Raw genomic sequence first — 21,159 nt, 5'->3', positions numbered from 1 at the left:
GTGTGCAAAGTACACCCCATTATGTAAAAGTTTCGTTTTGCATGCGAAAATTATTTTACAATGAAAAAAAGAAAATAATATTACAGTATCCCTCTGAACTTTTACAGACATCAATATGCTATGATGTATGTTCTCTTTGACCAAATATCTTATAATTGAATCAAACAGAAAATAACAGCTACTAAATTGAACTAGTATAGAAATACTATAAAGGCCTAGTTGCATCACTAGTAAATGTACGTTAGAAAATAAGTAACAAAAACCTAAACTCAATTCAATCAAAAATTAGAACAACTAAATAGTAAAAGTTTTGACTTTCCAATGCACTACAGTTCAGTTCACATCACAATAGTGTTCAGTGTTGTAATCACCTCCCTCATGGAAGGTCTGTTGTTTGGGTTGCTATTAGTACAGCGTTGAATGAGAGGAACAAATCGTGGCCATAATGGTCGGATGGTAGCGATGAGCTCAGCAATTGTACCAGTGGGCATTTCACGGGTCAGCATTTCAATAAGTAGAACTCCAAAGCTGAAAACATCCATTTTAACTGTCTGGTGAAGAGCAGAATCTCTTTGTTGTACTTCAGGTGCTGCATAGAGTACACATCCTGGGGCTAGGGTTTGTGCTATATTAGCAAACTGAGCTGAACCGAGATCTGACAACTTAGCTATCCATCCTGTAGTCACAGCTTTCAGTAGCACATTTGGAGCACTCACATCTCGGTGGATGATGGGGTTAGGCTGAACACCATGTAAATAGACCAGACCTTGTGCTACATCAATACAAATTGGATGAATGTGATTGGGTGTTGCTCTTCCATTGGTTAAAGCCAACCTCAGAGTACAATCCATCATTTCAATGACTATGATGGCAGGATGATCTGGAACAGCACCAATAAACTCCACCAGATTTTTGTGACGACATCTTGCTGATATCTTCATTTCTTTGGCAAACAGATCCTGGTTGTGTGGTGATACAATGGCTTCATGTAAACACTTGGCAGCAACTCTTCGACCTTGGAAAGTAGCCTCTTTGACGTAACCCCATCCTCCAGTTCCCAAAATGTTGTTAGACAGTTGGATCTCTTCCCGCGATATTGCCCATAATCGTTCAACAGTGTCCTCCAAAGTTTTAATTCTTTCAAGCAAACCATTTGTTTTCTGTTGTTCAGCTGATAAAGATGTTTGTATGCTTTGATTCTGTGATGTCATCCTTTGATTCTGTGATTGTAGCAGCTGGTTATTGTATTCTAGTTCTTGACATCTTCTTTCAAGGGAAACAGTTTTTTGCTGCTCAGCAGAAACAGTTGCTTGTAATTGTGTTACAACTTGCTGTATTTGTTGTAGTAGTTGGTGGTCTTGATGGTCCCTGATTTGCAGCTCTTTTACCCCAACCTGTACTTCACGCTCCACTGTAACAACAATGTATCAAAGTATACATTGTACTAAATACAATTACTAAATGATGTAAACTAAATGTATAAATTAATTACATGTATATAATGTAGTTTGCCAACAGAAAATGCAACTCTAAAAGTCCAACTACAGTTGCTTGTAATGAAATACATTAAAATTTAATAAAAATTAACCATTTTAGCCTGTAATAACTGATCATATGTATTATATATGAACAATATCATCTGTGAATGGGTTTGTACATAAACACCTATCAAACAACAACAGTCGCTCTATGATACTTTAATAGAGCAGTCACAAGTTGCACTGTAGCTAGCTGTGCTACAACAAAAAGCTACACAAACTAGTATTTAAAAAATTGTCATTTAAAAGTGAAGTAGGGATCTATGCAATAAAAAAAAAAACGGTATTGTCTCAAATTACGGCCCGGGTGTTTATTTCTTTCAAGCAACTTTTTACCCTGGCTACTAAATGAGACCAGCGACTACACGAGACTGGCGTTTATATACCTGATCAGCATTCACGAGTCAACTTCATACCTTGGTGTTGTACTCTTTTGGACTCTCCTTGATGTTTCCATCAGCACATTTCACAGATTCAAGCTTAAAGGAACTCTATAAACGTTCTTCACTTCATCGTTAGTAAGATTCCCGGAATTGTATAAAATAATGACTGCACTAGACGTTTATTTGAGATCCAGCATTTAGTTTTGTTATGTTGCTTTATACCCCCGGCGACTAAACGGAACCAGGCATTTATACGAGACTGGCCATAGTTTGAGGCAATACGGTAAGTGAAACAAGAGATGAATGATGGTATTACAACATAGCAAAGTCCCAAAGTAGGGTCTGTGTAGGGTCTATGCAAAGTCCCAAAGTGGGGACTTTCCCACTGAGCTATGCTGTAATACCATCATTCATCTCTTCTTTCACTGCTTTTTATTGCATAGATCCCTACTTCATTTTAAACTGACAACTTTTTAATATCTAGAATGAGTAACATAACATAGACATGTTTGTTTTAGCGATATTGCATATTACATTACACTTAATATTATAAAATTATAAATAGAAAAAAAATCCTCAGTAGAGAATTTGCAAATTCATTTATGCACTCAAATTACACAAGTCTGTAGATTGTGCATGTTTATTACAATGACTGACTACTCTATTACAGTGTATTGATTAATTATACAAATCATAAACATGTCAAAAGACTACAAGTTCCCTATCATTGCCTATTATGCTAGCATTACGTCTCACACTTTCTCATATCTATTAAGTCATAAATTATGCTAGTATAATGGGCTGATCCCCAATTGAAATTAATCAACATCTTACCTTGTGATGATTGCATCCTAACTACTTCAGGATGAGTTCTCTCATACTCAGCTACCATGTGATTGATTTTGGCTTGGTCTTCCTGTATTAAACATACACCAACAATTAATATAACACACAGGTACTATGACCATTACTAATGTTATACATCTTTTTGAAGTACAACGAATTAAGAAACATATATCATTTCTTGCTATTGTAGGAATAGCCAATAAGAGCTATACATGAAGCTTGGGTTTATTAAGTTGCCATTATTTCTATCACTAAGCCTAAGAATTATAATAGTAGCGTATAGCCACTATAAAGAACATCAGACCTAGTAGAAAAATTCAAAAATCTTTGTTTTGATTCTGTAGCTCTAATGGTATGCTTGTCACATGCGTTTGTTTACAATGTGGTAAACACAAATAAGATTGTCATCATTTCTTCTACTAAACTGCCTATGCACAAGTGACTACAGGGCTAACACTATACCTTAACTGAAGTGCTAAGCCATGGTGAACATTTTAAGCCAAATTCCAATGTTGTACACCAATCCAAAAACAGAAGTTGTGGCAGCAAATGTAAGCACCTGTAGTTTATTGTCAGTATAGTCACTGTACAAATCGATTATCTTGCTCTTCCTACTGTCTATCGCTATAATTCCAAAACTGCTCACCACAGAAGGCTGAAACTTTGGTGATCCATTCCTTGGACACTGCAAATAATACAGAAAAAAAATTTAAACTGTGCAAACAAGTCGGGTTTTTGCTGAGACGGTTACATATGATTGTGGTAAATAATTGATGGACCACCATTACTGTGAAGATTATTAAAATTTCAATTCCAGTGTTGAGTTTACACAGTATGGTATTGTGTGGGAGGATCAAAGTACCAAAGAGTGCCTTATCATACAGTGCAATAGTACTGTATAGTAGAGACCACAAAGGTTTGGGTGTGGCGCATGAAAAAAAAACCAGGCTTGTTTTTCCTTGACGTATCAGTTAAGTAAAACTAAGCACAAACAAACCTTCAGATCAACCCAAAATACTTTTAACAAGTTCCTATTGAAATTAAAGAGAATTTTCTAGTGACTAACTGACTGAGTAACTGATGGCTTCAGACAAACATAACTCGATAACAGCTAAGGTTACGGGCCTAATTTTTCAATTTTTGACGTTGCTTTAGGTAGACATATGCCTTTTGTTATACCGCAGTACGTGCAATGCATTCGTCATGGACTTACTGGTGTCCTCCTTTGCATCCCATTTATCTTTGCTGACAGCAAAAGGAGTCGATTTGGTGGTAGCATGAGATGGCTTCCCTTCAGAATGGAAATCATCTATATTTTTCATAGTAGCTACTATGATTGCAGACTTGCTTTTCGAACAGCTTTTGACTTGTAATGCTGTGTAACAGGTTAAATTTAGCTGACAATTAAGCGTACTGGATACTTCACTTTTCAGATGATTATTGATAGCTGGGGAGTGTGGCACTATTTCTTTCTTTTGATACGGTACGTGTGGGTTCATCATTTATTTTACAAAGAAAGTTGACAAACAGGTAAACAAAAAATGGAATTTTCAACTATAGTAGGGACCATAGTACATCTTTGAAAGTACTGGAATAAGCTGGAGTAGTGCATGATATTAAATCACAGTAAAACGATAAATGTTATATATAACCCTACTGTGCATTTCCATTATGGTATCTTGAGCACAGTAGGGATATAACACTTCTTATTGTTTTACTCTGATTTAATATCGTGACCTACTCCAGTACTTTTATCAACGTGCTATGGTCCCTACTCCAGTTGAAAATTCCATTTTATGTGTTCTTGTTAGTGATAAAATGCAAGTGTTCTGTATGACAGTTGTGTTATAGTTAAACCCCACCATGAGTAGGATATCATTGCTATCAACCTGAGGCTGAGACAAAGCTGAGGCTGAGGTGTTGATAACTGATATCCTATGAGTGTAGGTTGATTTAACTGGCTTCTATCCAACACTTTGAACTACTTGGCTTCATAAGCAATGTAACAATCACTTACTATTAAGGTATTGATGATGAGTTATGACATACTTTCTATCCAAGCATTTGAACTACAATGATGCTAGTAAAGTTGTGCACTGGATTCAATTTTTATGTACTAGCAGTTTTATATGATGTGGCTTCATATTTCCTTTGATCCAACAAAATGTGTAAACCAACTTGTACAGTAAAAACAGTGTGCCAATGGACCTTATCTGCAATGACGTCAAAGCACAAAATGACGGCTGATAGTGTGGACACTTTTGTACAGAGGGTATTGTGGGAGATGGCGGTTCGCTATGTTAACGTTTACATACTGCAGCAAGGGCAAGGTGAGGTATGCAGACTTAATTACAAGACAAATACATGTGGTTTTGCGTCGATACCAAAACTTAAGTTTGGTTTTGTATGGTGGGACTGTTTCACATTGCCACATCACGCTAACTAGCCTCTTACCTTTACTATCCAATAGTTTTATGTCGTGAAATCCACAAACAAAGCTCAATTTAGTGATTACATATGAAGTGCCCACACTAAACACAGCCATTTTGTCAATTTTGACATCATTGCGGATAAGGTCCATACTACCTAAACTAACTCAGTCTTTAGCCAGTATTTCAGCTACTAATCTATAAACCTCCCTATACCAAGTCAGAACAGACCACAAATCTGTATTCTATTCAGTATCAAGGTCTGTGGTCTGTTGTGTCTGAGTCTAGGTACAATTTTTGGACCGATAGTTCCAACACTGAAACATAGACGGAAAAAGTAAATGCAGTAATTGTACATGAATTTTGCTGAGTTGTCCTTCATATTAATTTTAATGATTCCGACTTTCTGGGTTCCATTTCTGGATTTTACCTACCATATCCTCCTACTTTATTACTTTGATGTAGGGCTTCAGTGGGATAGAAATGGTAGTAGATATACAGTACAGATTTGAAAGTATTAATGGATAAACATCTAGCTTGTACGCATGAGTTATACATTTCAGATTAGTCTCATTTATCCTATTGTTAGTTCCATGACTACAAACAGATTGTTTGGATGGTCTGATGGTTGAGAACTAAAATAGCTTGAATACTTGAGATCAACGCTCCTAAGATGATGACACAAAAAGTAGTACATATGTAACATTTAAAGCACTACCTTGTGTGTATAAAAATACAGCACTAGGAGGTCAAGGGTGTCTTTCTAAACACCCCTCTGACATGTTGCAGTCACTGCAGTGGTGCTCTATGCATCAAATGGGGATGTTTTGTAGTTAAATGTCAGGTATCAATTATCCTTAGTAAACTTGTTTATTCTTTAAGGTTGCCATCAAGTGGCTGTCAGCTATTTCCCAGTATTGTTGTTAGTTACCTTTTTTGACGTGCTGTGTCTTTCCTTCTGCATGGAGTTCAGGGGATTTCTACCCAAACTAACAACTAGGAGGTATGGACTTATGTTTCTGTTGTGTAAAGCAGACAATTTCATTATCAGCACTATGTTATAAGACTGTTCCATAATACCACTTGAAGTAAGTATACAAATAAACACAAAGCGATAATTATCTAATTTTGGCAACCAGTGATTCTTATCAATTTTTATGTTCCTATGTAATATCATCAACACTGGCACTACAGAACATACAAAACTCACACTAGGCATGGAAAAATAGTTCTACTGGTAAAACACCTAACCACAATGTGATGGTTATACAAGGGAACATTACTTAATCTGTCCACAATTAATATTTAATAATTTGGCTTGTTACGACATGCTGTTGTGAAAAAAACCTTCTTAGCAGGTGTAGTGATAGAATGGACACTCAATTGCACGAGTTACATGTTGTTACCTAGTGGGTTTCACAGTGGCATGTTGAACATAGCGTTCTGTGAGAGTTTCTATTCTACAACAGCTTGTACTGTGTGGTTGCTATAATATAATCTCTACATGTGAAACACTTCAACAGCACTGTCATGACTGTGCTAGTACAAGGCACACCCACATTGCTAACCTAACCATGTATATTTGTGGGTTATTACACAACAGTCACTTCATAGGTTATAATGTTTCTAATAGCCAGGGTTCCTATTGTTCACTTGACCACCACCTTAAGTGTAATTTTAACACAAACTTCCCAAAGCAACACTAATTTGCTCTAAATTTCTAATGAGTATACAAAGGAACAAATTAACAAAACAATGTAAATGGTGTCTGCAAAATAACAGTTTTACTGAAACTCTTCTTAAGTATACAGTATTTTAATGTAAGTTTGTGTGATGATAAACAATATTATCATGTGGCATAACAGGCTGATGTAACTAGCAAACCCAAAACAGTAATAGGTAGTATAATAGACTTAAGTCTACTCATCAAAGACAATGAGAGAAGCTGTATAATTTTTAAACAATAGGGCTCACGGAAGTTTGGGGTTTTCTGGCCAAAAAATCACCTAAAAACCAGCTTCACAATAACATCTTGGTGCCTTGGCCGTATTAACCAAGCCCAAGTGTTTCAGTATGACTGTAAATGCGTCCAATAGATAGCCAAAAAAAAATAATTCTATGGAATTTTCTACTGACTGACTGACTGACTCCCTGATGCCTTCAGACAAGCAAAACTCAATAACGGCTAAAACTACACGCTTGACTTTTGCTCTCTTTGATTAGCTGCCTCCCTAGACATGCCTTTTGGCATACTACAGTACATAAATCCATGCATCATGGACTTACCTTTGTCCTCATTTGTGTCTCATTTCTTTTGGTGACTGCAAAGGGTGTCAATTCGGGGTAGCACAATACATGGCTTCCCATTTGTACTGTTGATTTCATTTTTGTTTGAACAGTTCCATCCATAATATAAGTTCTGTTTTTAAGTTCGAGGTGAAGCTCAAACCTTTTTTCAGCTTAGTTTTGTCACTACATTGTCAGAGTGGTTTCTTATGGGTGGTTATGAACCAATCCGTAAAGTTACTGGTGGTTTTTTTACTTTCAAAAACTGCCATGGAATAACTCACTGCATGGACAGAATGTTCAAATGAAAATTAAATCAACAGAAAACAGGAATCGTTCATATTTTCCGTGGTGACTAGATTGATTGCAGACAAGTTCTTCATTTATAATGCTGTGTAATGTGCTGAAAATAGATGGACAGTAAAACGTAATGGCCACTTCACCTTTGAGTCACTAATTGATAGTTGGGATGAGAGAATCGTCTGTACTCTTTGTGGTGGGTGGATTGATTGCAGAGGCACTTCTCCTGCTGTTCTATGTTTGTAGTGCTGTGTAATGGATTGAGTATGGCTGAAAGTGAAGAGTAATGGCTACTTCACTTTTGAATAATTGATAGCTGGGGCAATGAAAACATTAACTCTGGTGCCATCCTTTAATGCAGTATGCATGGGTTCACCAGTCACAAAAATGTTACAAAAAGCAAAGTATTAGGTAAAATTAGGGATTGTAAGTTTGATTAGGGATCATAGAATAAAAAAGTAGGGAACACGGGAGTTCACCTACACCTGCAGATATACTAGTGAACATTTAATTCTTAATTCAGTCATGGGTATAGAATGAAGTAGGGATTGTTATCCACTAGTATATCTGCAAGTGTAGGAAACCTTCCTTGTCTCACCACTTTTTAGCTATTCCCTTCTTTCACAACTTTTTTTTTCTTTGATCCTTAATCAAACGTTAAATTCCTGAATTTTCCTTCTACTTGTGACTAATAAAGGACAGTTATGTGGTAGATACAGTATCAGCTATGAAAGTATTCATGAAGGATCACATGTGTTATGCTGGCACAACTAAGAGTCACTACTGCTGACATTGAAGTATAGTGGAACCTCCCTTATCAGCCTCTATTAACTGGGCACCTGTGTTGTCTGGACTGCCCAAAATAGTCACATTGCTGGTAATCTATTGACAATAATGAAGTTTAGATTAGATGAAAGCACAGGGAGGGAGCAAGGTTGCTGTTTACTTGTCTGGGGGTGTCTGGATCCAGTGGATTGGAATGGTGGAATGGAATGGAATGGAACGGTACTTAGGTAATTTCAATTAGTGGTCACCTCTTTTAAAAGACCACCTCTTTATAAAGACCACTTTACTTTAATATTTGAATTGTTGTTTTAGAGCCCTATAAGACAGTCTTATTGATGAATTGTGTGCCACATGTTATGTCCCCTAGAAAAGCCAGTGATATCTGATTTATGATACAATACAGTAATAGCTATATACCCCATACAAAAAACAGCTTGGCTATACAACAAAATATGTGTCCACAAAACTAAAAGCAACTGGCAACTAAAGGAGCTAATATCTAGAAATGAATGTCAATATATACTGGCAACTAAGTATAATTTACAATAATCTTGGTCCTTTATCATTGACTTGTGCAGTCTGACTGTATTAATTCCCTGTAAATCTAATTGGCTAGTAAATTGGTACCTTTCTCAATAGTCCGGTGTTGTAGAGGAGAAAAAAGGCAGCTAGTTCTAAGTCCTTGAATTAGGTTAGGTAATCCTAAGGCTGCAGCACATGTTGCTGTCAGACCTTCAGTGCTGGTCACTGTAAAGTGCTGATAATAATAAATTACTAGCCAATTAGAGTTACGGGGGATTAATTAGGAATGCAGCAAGACTGTACGAGTGAATGATGATGGACCAAATTTTTATAAATTATAGCAAGTTATTTGTCAGTATTTCTTGGTTTCACCCAAATAATGGCTCCTTTAGTTGTCAGTTACTTTTAGTTTGATGGGGATGTCACTTCATACAGCCAAACTGTTTTTGCATGGGGTATATTGCTATATTACAAATCAGATATCACTCTAGGCATGTGGTGCACAACTGATCAATAAGACCTTCTATGGGGATACACTCTAAAACAACAAGATAGCAGCACTTAAACCATTAAAGTAAAACAGTCTTTATAAAGAGGTGGTCTTTGTTAGAAAGTGGTCTTTATAAAGAGGTGACCACCAATTGAAATTACCAAAGTACTGTTCCATTCCACCATTCCATTCCAGTCCACCATTCCAGTCCATTCCACCATTCCATTCCAGTCCATTCCACCATTCCAGTCCACCATTCCATTCCACTGAATCCAGACGCCCCCTGTCTGGTGGCTTGTTTATTGTAGTAATAATTGGTTGCTAGGTGATAAAAAACATTTTTACAGCCAAGAGGAGTGACCATAGATGCTCTGTAGTGATTTCTACACAACAAATGTATAATACAAACTGACAGTAATAATAATAATAATAATTTAAAACAGTTACTTCAGCATATTTGCATCCAGTTATTAGTTACAGACATTTCTGAGATACAGACAGTAGTATCCACCAGACTTCCCGGATAAAACAGGTCCCACTGTAGGAAGATTAAAGGGCCAAAAAGAATGCCTTTAGTTAGCCATAAAATAGTGAGGGCTCTAATACTCTATAACTAAGAAAGAACAGTTATGTGGTAGATACAGTACAGTAATTATGGATATATAGCTAACTTTATTAAGTACAACACACTTTGAAACATCAAAACTAGCCAAACTAATCTTATTTGCTAGTTCTACAACTAGAAACAACAATATATGAAGTTATGAACACTTATTAATGGTCCGAGGAATGATAACTGAAGCAGTTCAAGTATACTTCAGAAAATGTTCCAAAGAAGACAACTCAGAAAGTTCTATATAATGTTTATACTCTACCTATGTATACTTGTTTGCACTAAAATAATAGAGGTGGCATTTTATTAAACTGTCACAACTTTAACAGGAACTTCTCTAATTTGCTCTAAATTATTAAGAGTACAAGGAACACACATTAACAAAATTCCTTTAATATCTGTACCATATTAACAGTTTATTCTGCTTTAATTCAGTTTACAGAGGAAACTGCTTTGGTGGTATTTTAATGTAAATTTTTGTGTTATGATGATAAGTATTATAATTAGCATAGCAGGTTGATCTTAGTTCACTGATGGTTAGCAAAATAGACTATCAAGTGTACTCATCCAAAACAGCAAATGGAACTTTTGAACATTACTTAGGTCAACGAAACTTGATTATCAGATTCTTGCTCAGATTTTTGTAAGCTGACTTGGGCAGGTGGTTATTACTCATTATTCTAGTCGTGGCTAAAAGCAAACACACAGATGTAGTACATTGTATGTTATGGTTTATGGTTCATTAAGGTCATAGAATTAAAAAGTACATATTGGAAAGTTGTCTACACCTGCAGATGTACTAGTGGACATCTAATCACTATACTTGATTGTGTACCCATGACTGATTATTTCTAATTCCATTAGAAAATTTTATGTAATATTTCCTTTGATGTCAGAGGTTACTAAATCCAATAGAAACTTGTGGCGGGGTTACTAAATCATTAGTAACCTGTGGTCTCGCTGGTAGTTGTTTACTACATTTATCAAACAAAGCCAAAAACAAAATGTCCTTACTGTTAGCTTACTGTCTGGATAAGACAGGCATCATTAGCGTTCAATACCAATGGTGTGGCACTGACACCAAACTCGAAGGATAAATCTCAATGCTAGTACTCATAATTTGCTTCTTAATAGCTTACTTTCTGGACAGAATGAGCATCTTTTTAGCCCGACATAGTAACTACTTGATACTGGTACTATAGTCATGCAACAGATATGAGTGTCGTGCCTGTGCAGTGGCACAGACACAATCAACTCAACTTAAAGATAAATCCCGGTGCTATAGTATAAGCAGTTTACCACTTTCTCTCCTACTTCCTTAACCTAGAATCAACAGGAAAAAAGTGACATTTCTGGACCAAAAATCAACATGGAAATGTACAGGAATTGCAGGGTTGAATTTTCCAATCATATTCTTTTTATTGCTACAGTGAAACCTGTCTAGTGGCCACCTGTAAACAAAGTTGACCTCTTTTAAAAGACCAGCTTTAAATTACCCTAGTGAGAAGTTTATACACTAATCAACCTGTCTAAATAAGCCACCTGTCTATTAAGGCCAAGAAATCTTGACCCAAAGGTGACCGGCTTAGACAGGTTCCACTGTATATCAAACCTGGAGTAAACCAGTATACTGTAAATAACACATGTTGTGACATTTCCTTTAAAAAATGAACCTTTCATGTGTCTGGACATTTCCTCTGCCAAACATTTGACATGCTGTTGATTTCCTGGTATTCAGAAATTTGACACTGTCACGAGATTTCCTACATAAGTCACCACTAGAAATCAATGGGTCAGCAGTAAGTGACTCACAAGAGAAGGCAGACACTATCACCACAAACACTTTTAATCTGTCTTTACTGAAGAGGATGCCTTTACTCTACCAGACCTAGGGGCATCCCCATACAACACTATTATCACATGGTGAATGGTGTAGTTAAACTGCTAATTGAGCTACAAAGCTGCGTTTAGATCCCAGATGGACTGCTTACAATATGGCTTTAAAGTATAATTACATCAGCATCATCTTCCCAGTGACTGGAAAACTGCCAGTATCACTCCAATCTTTAAGAAAGGATCACATAATAATATTGCTAGCTACAGGCTGATATCCCTAACAAGTATACCATGTAAGATCTTTGAGTACATAGTATGTACAGTAGTTCAGTGTACAAACACCTTGAGACAAACTCTATCTTATGTGATGCCCAACATGGATTCAGGAAGAATTGCTCATGCAAGACACAGCTCATTAACAACTATACATGACATAGTCATATGTCTCAATTCTGGGGACCACGGTGATATTCTTTTTCTGGACTCTTCAAAGGCCTTTGACAAAGTACCCCATGTCAGAAACTGGATATTATGGAATTTCTGGAGCATGTTTAGAATGTGACTTTCTCATCAATAGAACTCAACAAGCTAAGTACCTGTAGACAACAAGTTTAGTGTTCCATCTCTTGTGCCCTCTAGTCTACCCCAGAGTCTGTGCTGGGCCCCCTTCTATAATTATTTCTATTCATCAATATTAACTCTGTACTGAAGCTTTATGGTGATGATGTATGGATTTATGAAAACGTTAACAGCCCAAACCTTGCAAAATGACATTAATAAATTAGCTCTAAACATCTGGTAGTTACCTTTGAATTTTACAAGGTGCAAACATCTAATAGTATAGTTACAAACAAGCCTTCTCCCTTTGAGTATCACTACCTGTTGAAAGGTCAGAGAGTACCATCTGAAAAATATCCTGGCTTGACTATTTCTCAGAATTTGTCTTGCTCTACACTCATCTCAAGAGTCATTGGTGGAGCAAACTCAACTCTGGAATTTTTAGGAGAAATTTTGGACAGTATGCACAAGATGTATAAGCCAAATGCTATTAAACATATGCATACCCCATTCTCAGCAGTTGTCTAGTCCCCTTACACACAATTTAACATACAACAATTGGAGATGATACATAAGGAAAGCCGCTAGATTTGTAATTAGTGATTACTAGAAATACTCCAGTGTTACAGCTATGTTAGCTCAACTTGATTGGTAAACAATGGAAAGCCAATTACATGAATTAACTTTAGTAGTAATGTTTTATAAAATTATTAATCATCAAGTAGATATACTCTGTCATCACATGCTTCAGGCCAACCCTAATCACACCTGTAGTAATAGTAGTAGTAGTAGTAGTAGTAGTAGCAAAAAGTCTTACACTTATCCTCAAGAATTTATTCATACAGTGGATCCTCAGTTATCTGAACAGCTTTGTTCTTATAGTTAGCCAAAAGTGTCAGATAAGTGAATTTGTTCGGATAACTGAAGCCCATTGATTTATATACAGAGCTTCGTTCAACTACTCTAATAGAACAGTCATTTACTCTAATAGAATGCACACTGATGACAAAATACTCTCATAGTACAGTCACATTTGGTGTTCGGATAATCAAAATATTCGGATAACTGAGGTTCGGATAAGCAAGGATCCACTGTATCACCATTCCTTCTTCCACACAGCAGTTAATCACCTACCCAATCATGTAGTAGAAACTGATAATGTTGACACTTTAAATCAGTCTAGTTGTTGATAATAATATAACATTTTGACTGTTCTATTACGATGATTGCTCTATTAGGGTATATCTGTTTTGATGGACTCTAGTTGAATCATTGGAACTGCACTAAGCATTAGCTTTTAGGCAAGCATACTTGTTCAATGACAGCTAGAGGCATTTTTAGAAGGGCCAAGTATCTCCAGAGTGCCAAGCCCCCAAACCCCCTGTGCAGAATGGTGAGACCAAAACCTTTTTGCAAGTAATTTTTCTGAGCTGGATAATTGTGACTGGATCTGGGAAACCAGTCTTATTACCCATGACTGCAGATTTGATTTTCACCAAGAACACAAAGCTACAATAACGAACTATCAAATTTCATAATCACAATCAGCTAGACTTGAGTGGTCTGCTTTCGCTGACTGCTCTTACCAAACATAGTGGTGATCCGTATGAGTGCTCTGGGGCCCTAATGGAGCTCTAGCCAGCCTGGAGATGGCCATATGTGGCTGTACAGTGTTGCGGTGTTGAATACAGACCTGTGTTGTAAAAGTCCTTCTATTTTAGCCAGTTTTGAAACCATAACTTGGCCTAATTCATCCCCATATCTTCCTTTTTAATTTTTATAAACAGCTACTTGCATTTCTGTGGTCCCTACTTCCCATCATTTTGGAGCTTGCCTGATACAGTCAACCCCAGTTTAAAATGGTGGAAAACCTAGCTGTTTGCTATTATACAGTGGATGCTCTGGAAGATAGGAAATTAGTGTAAAACATGTGAAAATTTGGTACATGTAGCTTCATCCATTGGCGATCTAGAACACACTGAATACTTAAAATTGGCACTTCTCAATACTTTTAAACAGGCAATAAGACTAGTTATCCCAGACTGGGTCACAATTTATCCAAACAACTTTGGACTCACAAGGCCTTTTCCAAGGAGTTGTTCCAATGATATAATTATATTTTTGTTTAGTTTTTTATTTATTTATTAATGCTTTACAGCACAAGTGCTGAAGGTCTGTACGACACCTGGTCCTACAGCCTGCTCAAAGACTTTAGCTACATAAGGTGTGTTTGAAAAGTTGGAGAAAGGAGAAAAAAAATCCATGACTGTACCTAGGTGGCCTCGAACCTGCAGCCATCTGATTTACGCTCGAACGCTTACAGGAGTCTACCAGGTGGTCAGGATGTTCTCTCCTTTTTATTTTCATGCAATTATATCCATAGGAATTCTAGAGAGTAACTCATTACCTCTAAGTACCCCAAGTAGAACCAAATGGACACTAGTTTATTTATTAATGCTTTACAGCACAAGTGCTGAAGGTCTGTAGGACACTTGGTCCTACAGCCTGCTCAAAGACTTTAGCTACATAAGGTGTGTTGCGTTTTTGTTTGACACTACTCAACTGGTGTGATGTCATGTATGGCACTGGGTGTGGCACTTTGGCCATTAGCATTGTATACTAATGGCTAGTAAAACAAGTACTTTAGTACACTTAAAACATCATTATGAACTTGTGTTTCTGTTTTATATTACTGTTTCATTGATGATAGACACCTGGAGTGATGTCATGTATAGCACTGGGTGTGGCACTTAGATGATTAATTTTGGCTATTAGTGTTGTATTCATTATGTTAGTTTATTCATGGCTACTTCACAGTTATATCTGCTTTACAATACTAATTACACTACAGGAAGCACACACAATTCATAGTACATTAATGTACAAATGCCAGACTAGTATTGTATTAGTTTACTATTGACGATAGGTATGTAGGTTACTAACTGTAATCTAAGGCCAGTAGAGCTGCCGCAAACTCGTTGGGCATTCATGATGTGCAGCAGACTTTCAACTTAGGCAATAATTTATGTTGCTAAACTATTGATTTACAATGTTTAACATTTCATTTCAGGAAATGTTCACTGGGGTACAGCTAAAATATTATGCAGTCACTTGCAGTAGCAATGAAGTTGAGATGCTCATGTGTAGCCAAGCAAGTCATTATACTGTACCTATAGTGGACACTATATATACATTGTACAAATTACTTCGCTACTTTTTATTGTCTATTTACTGAACACCATGGCTGGGCGTTGCGATTAGAATACTTCGTAAACATTCTACCAGGTAAATATTACTAGTATATTAAAAATTATGAATTCAAAAATGAAGTAGGGATTCAAGCGATAAAAAGTAGTGAAACAAGAGATGAACAGTAGTAGCTATTACAGCATAGCTCAGTAGAAAATTCCTACTTTGGCATGGTATAGCAATTATTTTGTGTCCAATGCCAAAGTAGGAATTTCCTACCAAGCTTTGCTGTAATAGCTACTATAGTTCATCTCTTGTTTCACTACTTTTTACCGCTTGAATCCCTACTTCACTTTTAAATTCATAATTTTAATATACTAGTTTGTTTAATTTTTGTTAAAGCATACAACTAGCTATAAACATGTGACTGTTCTATTAGGGTGACTGCTGTATTAGAGTATCTCGAGTCAGTCTGCAAGATGTGCGCTTGCCCAAACGGGGCATGGTCATCGTGATTTCGATCGATTATTAGAGTCTGCCTTCCAACTTGAAGGTGTGAGGTCACTGATTAGCCATTCCATCACCTAGTGTAAAATGGGTGTGTCATCGTGGTTTCAATTGATAGATTAATAATGCATAGATTAAACAATAGGCGTGATTATTATTATTATGTGATCTTGTGACATATTGTGAAGATACAGGTAGCTATCTAGTAACAGTACCTCCGTGCAGTAGCATAGTGTAAGCACCTTAAATAATCTCGTGGTGTCTGTTAAGCTGCTTAAAGAAAGTGTTGATACAGAAAATTAACACCTTGATATATTTCGAACTATGAAGAAGAAGACAAGCAGCCAGATTGAAGATGAAAGAAGAGACAAGGCACAGAGGACCTACACTGGTCGGAACCCCAAAAGACACATCCCACTGGTGAGTTTGTTATTGTGGCGTAAAATGGTGGCCGTGCACTGCTTCATTTGGCCTGTAGCCTTGCGACTGTGGTCAGTGAGTGGGGCAGTGAGGCTAAAATTCGAGTTTTGGCAATTTAAAAAAATATATATATCCGCCACCTGTAAGTGTTTTGTTGCATTTGATGTATTATATGGACTAGTACTATTCCGTAAAGGTGATTTTGGTCGCATAAAATGTCTCTGGGGTGATATTAAAAGGCGGAATTTTGAGCGGGACGCGAAAGTTTCACTGCAGTCCCTACTTAAACGGTACTACCATAACGTTTGATATAATAAACTATAATTCCTTATACAAAATAAATACCTAAGAACAACCTCCTACTCTATACAACCCACATGTAGCTATACATGTAATACACAAGGTAGTCTCTGGATGAAACATCGAACAGTAAAAAATTCAAGCTGAGCCTTACACATTGTTGATTTATGCTTGGCTGAAGGCATCAGTTAGTCAGTAGAAAATTTAGTGGAATAGAAAATTTTTAAAATTTCATAGAAACTTTTTGGAAGAGCTATGGGTTGCCCGGAAGAAATTTTTGGGCTTAGTTATGCTTAACCAATACTGCAAAGCTATTGTGAAGGTAAACTGAGGGTATTTTTCGTGTACTTTTGAAAGCCAAGAAGCCCACTGCTCCATGATCCTCAATATACAGTACTATGGTACTGTATGAATAGTGACATCACTTGCTATGAATAAGCATGTGTGTTTGCTAACACTTTAGATCAGAAACAAACATTAAATTTCTGTAGTAATCAAATTTGCATGTAGTTATGTTTAACATGAAAGGAAGAAAGGTTAACAAAATATTATTTTAATTAAATTATTGAAAATTATTCTCTTGGCTTCAAACTACTATTTGGATACTGAAGTAATATCAGGATATCAGATAATATGAATATTGTTCCAGCCACCAGATTCAACAAGCCTATGGATTATACTACACAATAGTTCATTAATGTAGTAACATTAGTCACACTTATATGCAGCCAAATCTGTTACCACAGAGACATGTCACAATTGTAACATGTTGCTGTAGACATTCCTTACCTGTGACAGCTGTGAAATACTCTGATTCTTTGTTTTCTTCAAGTAGTACACTGTATCAATGTGGTTCCTATCTGCAGCCAACTTCAAGGGAGTCCTGCCAACCTACATATGATAGAAGTGGATCACTATACTTGCAAACAATACAGAATACCATATTAACTTAATGTGGACCAAAGTACAAAATATTGTATAAAGTACAATGTGGTAACTATTAAATGGAATGGATATTAACATGCATAAGTCACAGAAGCACTCTAGAATTTTGTATCACCCTGACTAAACACCATAGTATAGAGTCTACATATTTGCATCATTATAAATACATAGGTGTGTTAATGCTGTGGTTTAAAACCAAGACACACAGTGTGTTGTGTGGCCAAGAAAGCTGTGGTATGAAATAAAAGATGAAAACAAGTATTGATGTTCTACAATTAAAACAAACAAATACAAATAGCTGAACTGTTACATACTGTATTACAACACAATAAGTCAAACATGACCCTATACTGGAACAAGCACATTATAAAGCTTGCAGTTTTGTAAACAGTCACATAAATGTGTATAACAAATATGTTACTAGCTGAGTAAAAAGTATATCAAAAACTTTGTCATATTTACTGTACAATTAATTTTACGCATTAAAATTACAAAAAATAACACTGTCTTTCAAACCACACATCATAATTTCTGCATACTTCAGTTTATGGAGATGGAGTTACATTTATCGTAATCATTGATAAATTGTGCATCGAGTGATATGCAAGATTTTGTATAGCGACCAATGGAAAAGAGAGGAGAGAGCCTTGTACAGCAAATTTACGCATCCAGGTATGAAATTGTACTGTGAAAAAACCTTGTTATTTGTATGTTTTGTGATGTATCTTTGTAGAATGGCCAAAGTTAAGCCATTTGTTCGGGTGGATTCTTAATCTGTACAATTCAACTCATTGAATGAGACCAAGTTTAGTGAATTTGGGTAGGACAACCCACTGTACTTTTAAGGTTTGCGTACTGAGGTAAAAAATTTCTCCAATAGAAAATTGCATGGAGCGTGCATTGTGGTTGAGTCAAATTGTTAACAACTGCCACTATGAAAGTTTTGCAAGAAATGTTTGGATGCCATTGTATAGGGAAATTCAAGGGCTTTGTTTTTATGTATGGTTTGTCAGACAAATTATGGATTCTAATGGGTGTACTTTTGCCTTATTTGTATATAACGCAAAAACATGTATTCTCTACTGGGAAAGAAACAAAGGCAGTTCAAAAATTTAAACTGATCAATGGAACCAATCTAAAGCTACAAAAAGGACATGAAGTAGTTTTTAGGCTGCATTAATGCATATTTCATAAGAATTAAGGTTAAAATTTAGTGCTTTGAAAAATTTTCCAAATGTTACAATTTCCATTAGCCTTTTTTGATATGAGCTGTTTTTAATTATAACTGACTGTGATAATAATGGGACAACATAATATCTACATTCATACACTACATACATACTGGTACTGTATTATTTCTGTATCTTTACCCTGAGGCTGCTTGGCCTAGTTTGTATGAGCTTCTGAGTCAAAAATATTGACATCTAAAAGGAAGTGACCATCTTACTATGTGATATACACATGGATGTGTATAACTGGAATAAGGTCCAGTACAAATTACTGAAACTATATAGCTAACTATATGCCTGAAGATGTATTAGGACATTATGTGGAAACATAACCAAAGTAATGTGTAGTCAAGAAATGATGTTTTAAAAACTCACAGAGTTGTGGTCATTAAAAAGGACTAGCCACTATTTACAAAACACATTCATACCATGCAACTTGTTGTAGTTACAGATAATTTCTGTCCGAGCAACAAAGTGATTAAATTACTAGTTCTACGTATAATCTGAGGATTATTATGCACAAGCAATGTATCACCTTGGGTCAGCAGCTTCAGCTATGCTATGCTTGTTACACAGCCTTACATACCTTAGTTACAGAGACCAGTAGACTAAGTGTGTCTGTAATCCACTTAATTTGGCAGTAGTATGTGCTATACAAAATTACACAAAATTATAAAGTATTCTGGTTTAATCACAAAATAGCTACTAGACGCCAAGTGCAAGGAAACTACATGATTTATATACAGTAGTAACCTTGAGGGGACAACAAAGGTTGTAGTGTACAGGCACATCAAGGGTCAATAGCATCTAACCAGGCAAAGCTACACACACAGAAATACATACAATTGCACGAGAAGCCATGAAACCATCATGCAACAGCAATGTCTCTTGTGAACTGCAACTATCAAGCCATTCACTGTATTAAACCCAGAAGTACCTATAATTTTATTGCTGTTTAGTCTTGCTAGGCTTATTCTCCAAACTTTGCCTAATACGCTTTTTGGAATTTCCCAATTTTCTGCCTATTATGCCTGTTTTTGTGATTTTCATAAATCCATCATGTTTTTATTTTATGTGTTTTTTGAATTTTGTGTAGAGAAATTCCTCATAATTATAATAAAATTAATGTGAATGGAGAAGTGTCACTTTAACTGCAGCACACAAAATAGTAGCAAAAGCTTGAAAAGGGAATGTATTCCAGAATTAGTAGGCATATTAGAGCAGGAGATCTGTGGGCATATGAGCAGTCCCTCAGAAGCTCTAGGCATATATCATGGTAATTTTGTGTGTAGATATGGATTCCTATAATGATGATCAATTTTTTGAGTTGTAGCAATTGGTATTCAAAGAACAGCAAAATTGCTAAGTACAATCTGTATCTGGCATTTGCAGCACCATGCTAAGAACATATTAATATCCTGGATTAAATTGTTCTCATTTTATCTGTCATGTATGATAACTATTTTATTAGAGTGTTTGACTGTTCTATTAGAGAACCTTGATCTTTATTTGTGATCTAATTTTAGAAAACCATCGATATCTGCACATTTTTTAACATTCATTTTACTTGTTCTTTGTTGTGTATAGGGACAGATAGGTTTCAGCTTCATAAGTTGAGTAGTGTGGGAATTACAGCAGTAGACAGCCAGACGAGCAAATAAATCAATATGTACAGAAGCCATCAAGAAAATAATCTACAGGCACTTACATAAACCTACATAACTTACTGACACAATCGCATACAGAGTTGAATCTTGGCTCATTGTGTTTGTTATGAATTTGTCAATCCACCAAGGTATAGTGTTTGCCCAAAAGATACTTCTGTATTTGAGAAGTAAGGCGAATTCACTGAAGAACGATCGTCGGTAAGTTCTTTCGTCCCCACAACATAAGCAAACATTTGTAACTTAGAAACCCTTCCTTGTATGGAGATGAAACAAAGATTTTTGAACTCCCTATGAACAGAAAAATATGATGCGCAG

General features: G+C 36.1%; 1 protein-coding gene across 1 annotated transcript in view; it reads right to left on the bottom strand.

The window, feature by feature from the left end:
- Window positions 1-120: 120 nt before the first annotated feature.
- LOC136247878 (probable serine/threonine-protein kinase DDB_G0271682) overlaps window positions 121-21,159 on the bottom strand; it is a 38,140-nt gene continuing 17,101 nt past the window's right edge. The window contains exons 3-5 of the mRNA XM_066039697.1: window positions 17,793-17,894; window positions 2,756-2,837; window positions 121-1,411 (exon numbers count right to left, since the gene is read on the bottom strand). Of these exons, the coding sequence (XP_065895769.1) occupies window positions 339-1,411; window positions 2,756-2,837; window positions 17,793-17,894 (1,257 nt within the window). The 3' untranslated portion in view covers window positions 121-338. The remainder of the gene's footprint in view (window positions 1,412-2,755; window positions 2,838-17,792; window positions 17,895-21,159) is intronic.

Source organism: Dysidea avara, chromosome 2 (genome assembly GCF_963678975.1).
Source record: "Dysidea avara chromosome 2, odDysAvar1.4, whole genome shotgun sequence".
Taxonomy (NCBI): domain Eukaryota; kingdom Metazoa; phylum Porifera; class Demospongiae; order Dictyoceratida; family Dysideidae; genus Dysidea; species Dysidea avara.
The sequence above is the reverse complement of the archived record's forward strand: the minus strand, read 5'-3'. Positions and strand labels throughout refer to the sequence as shown.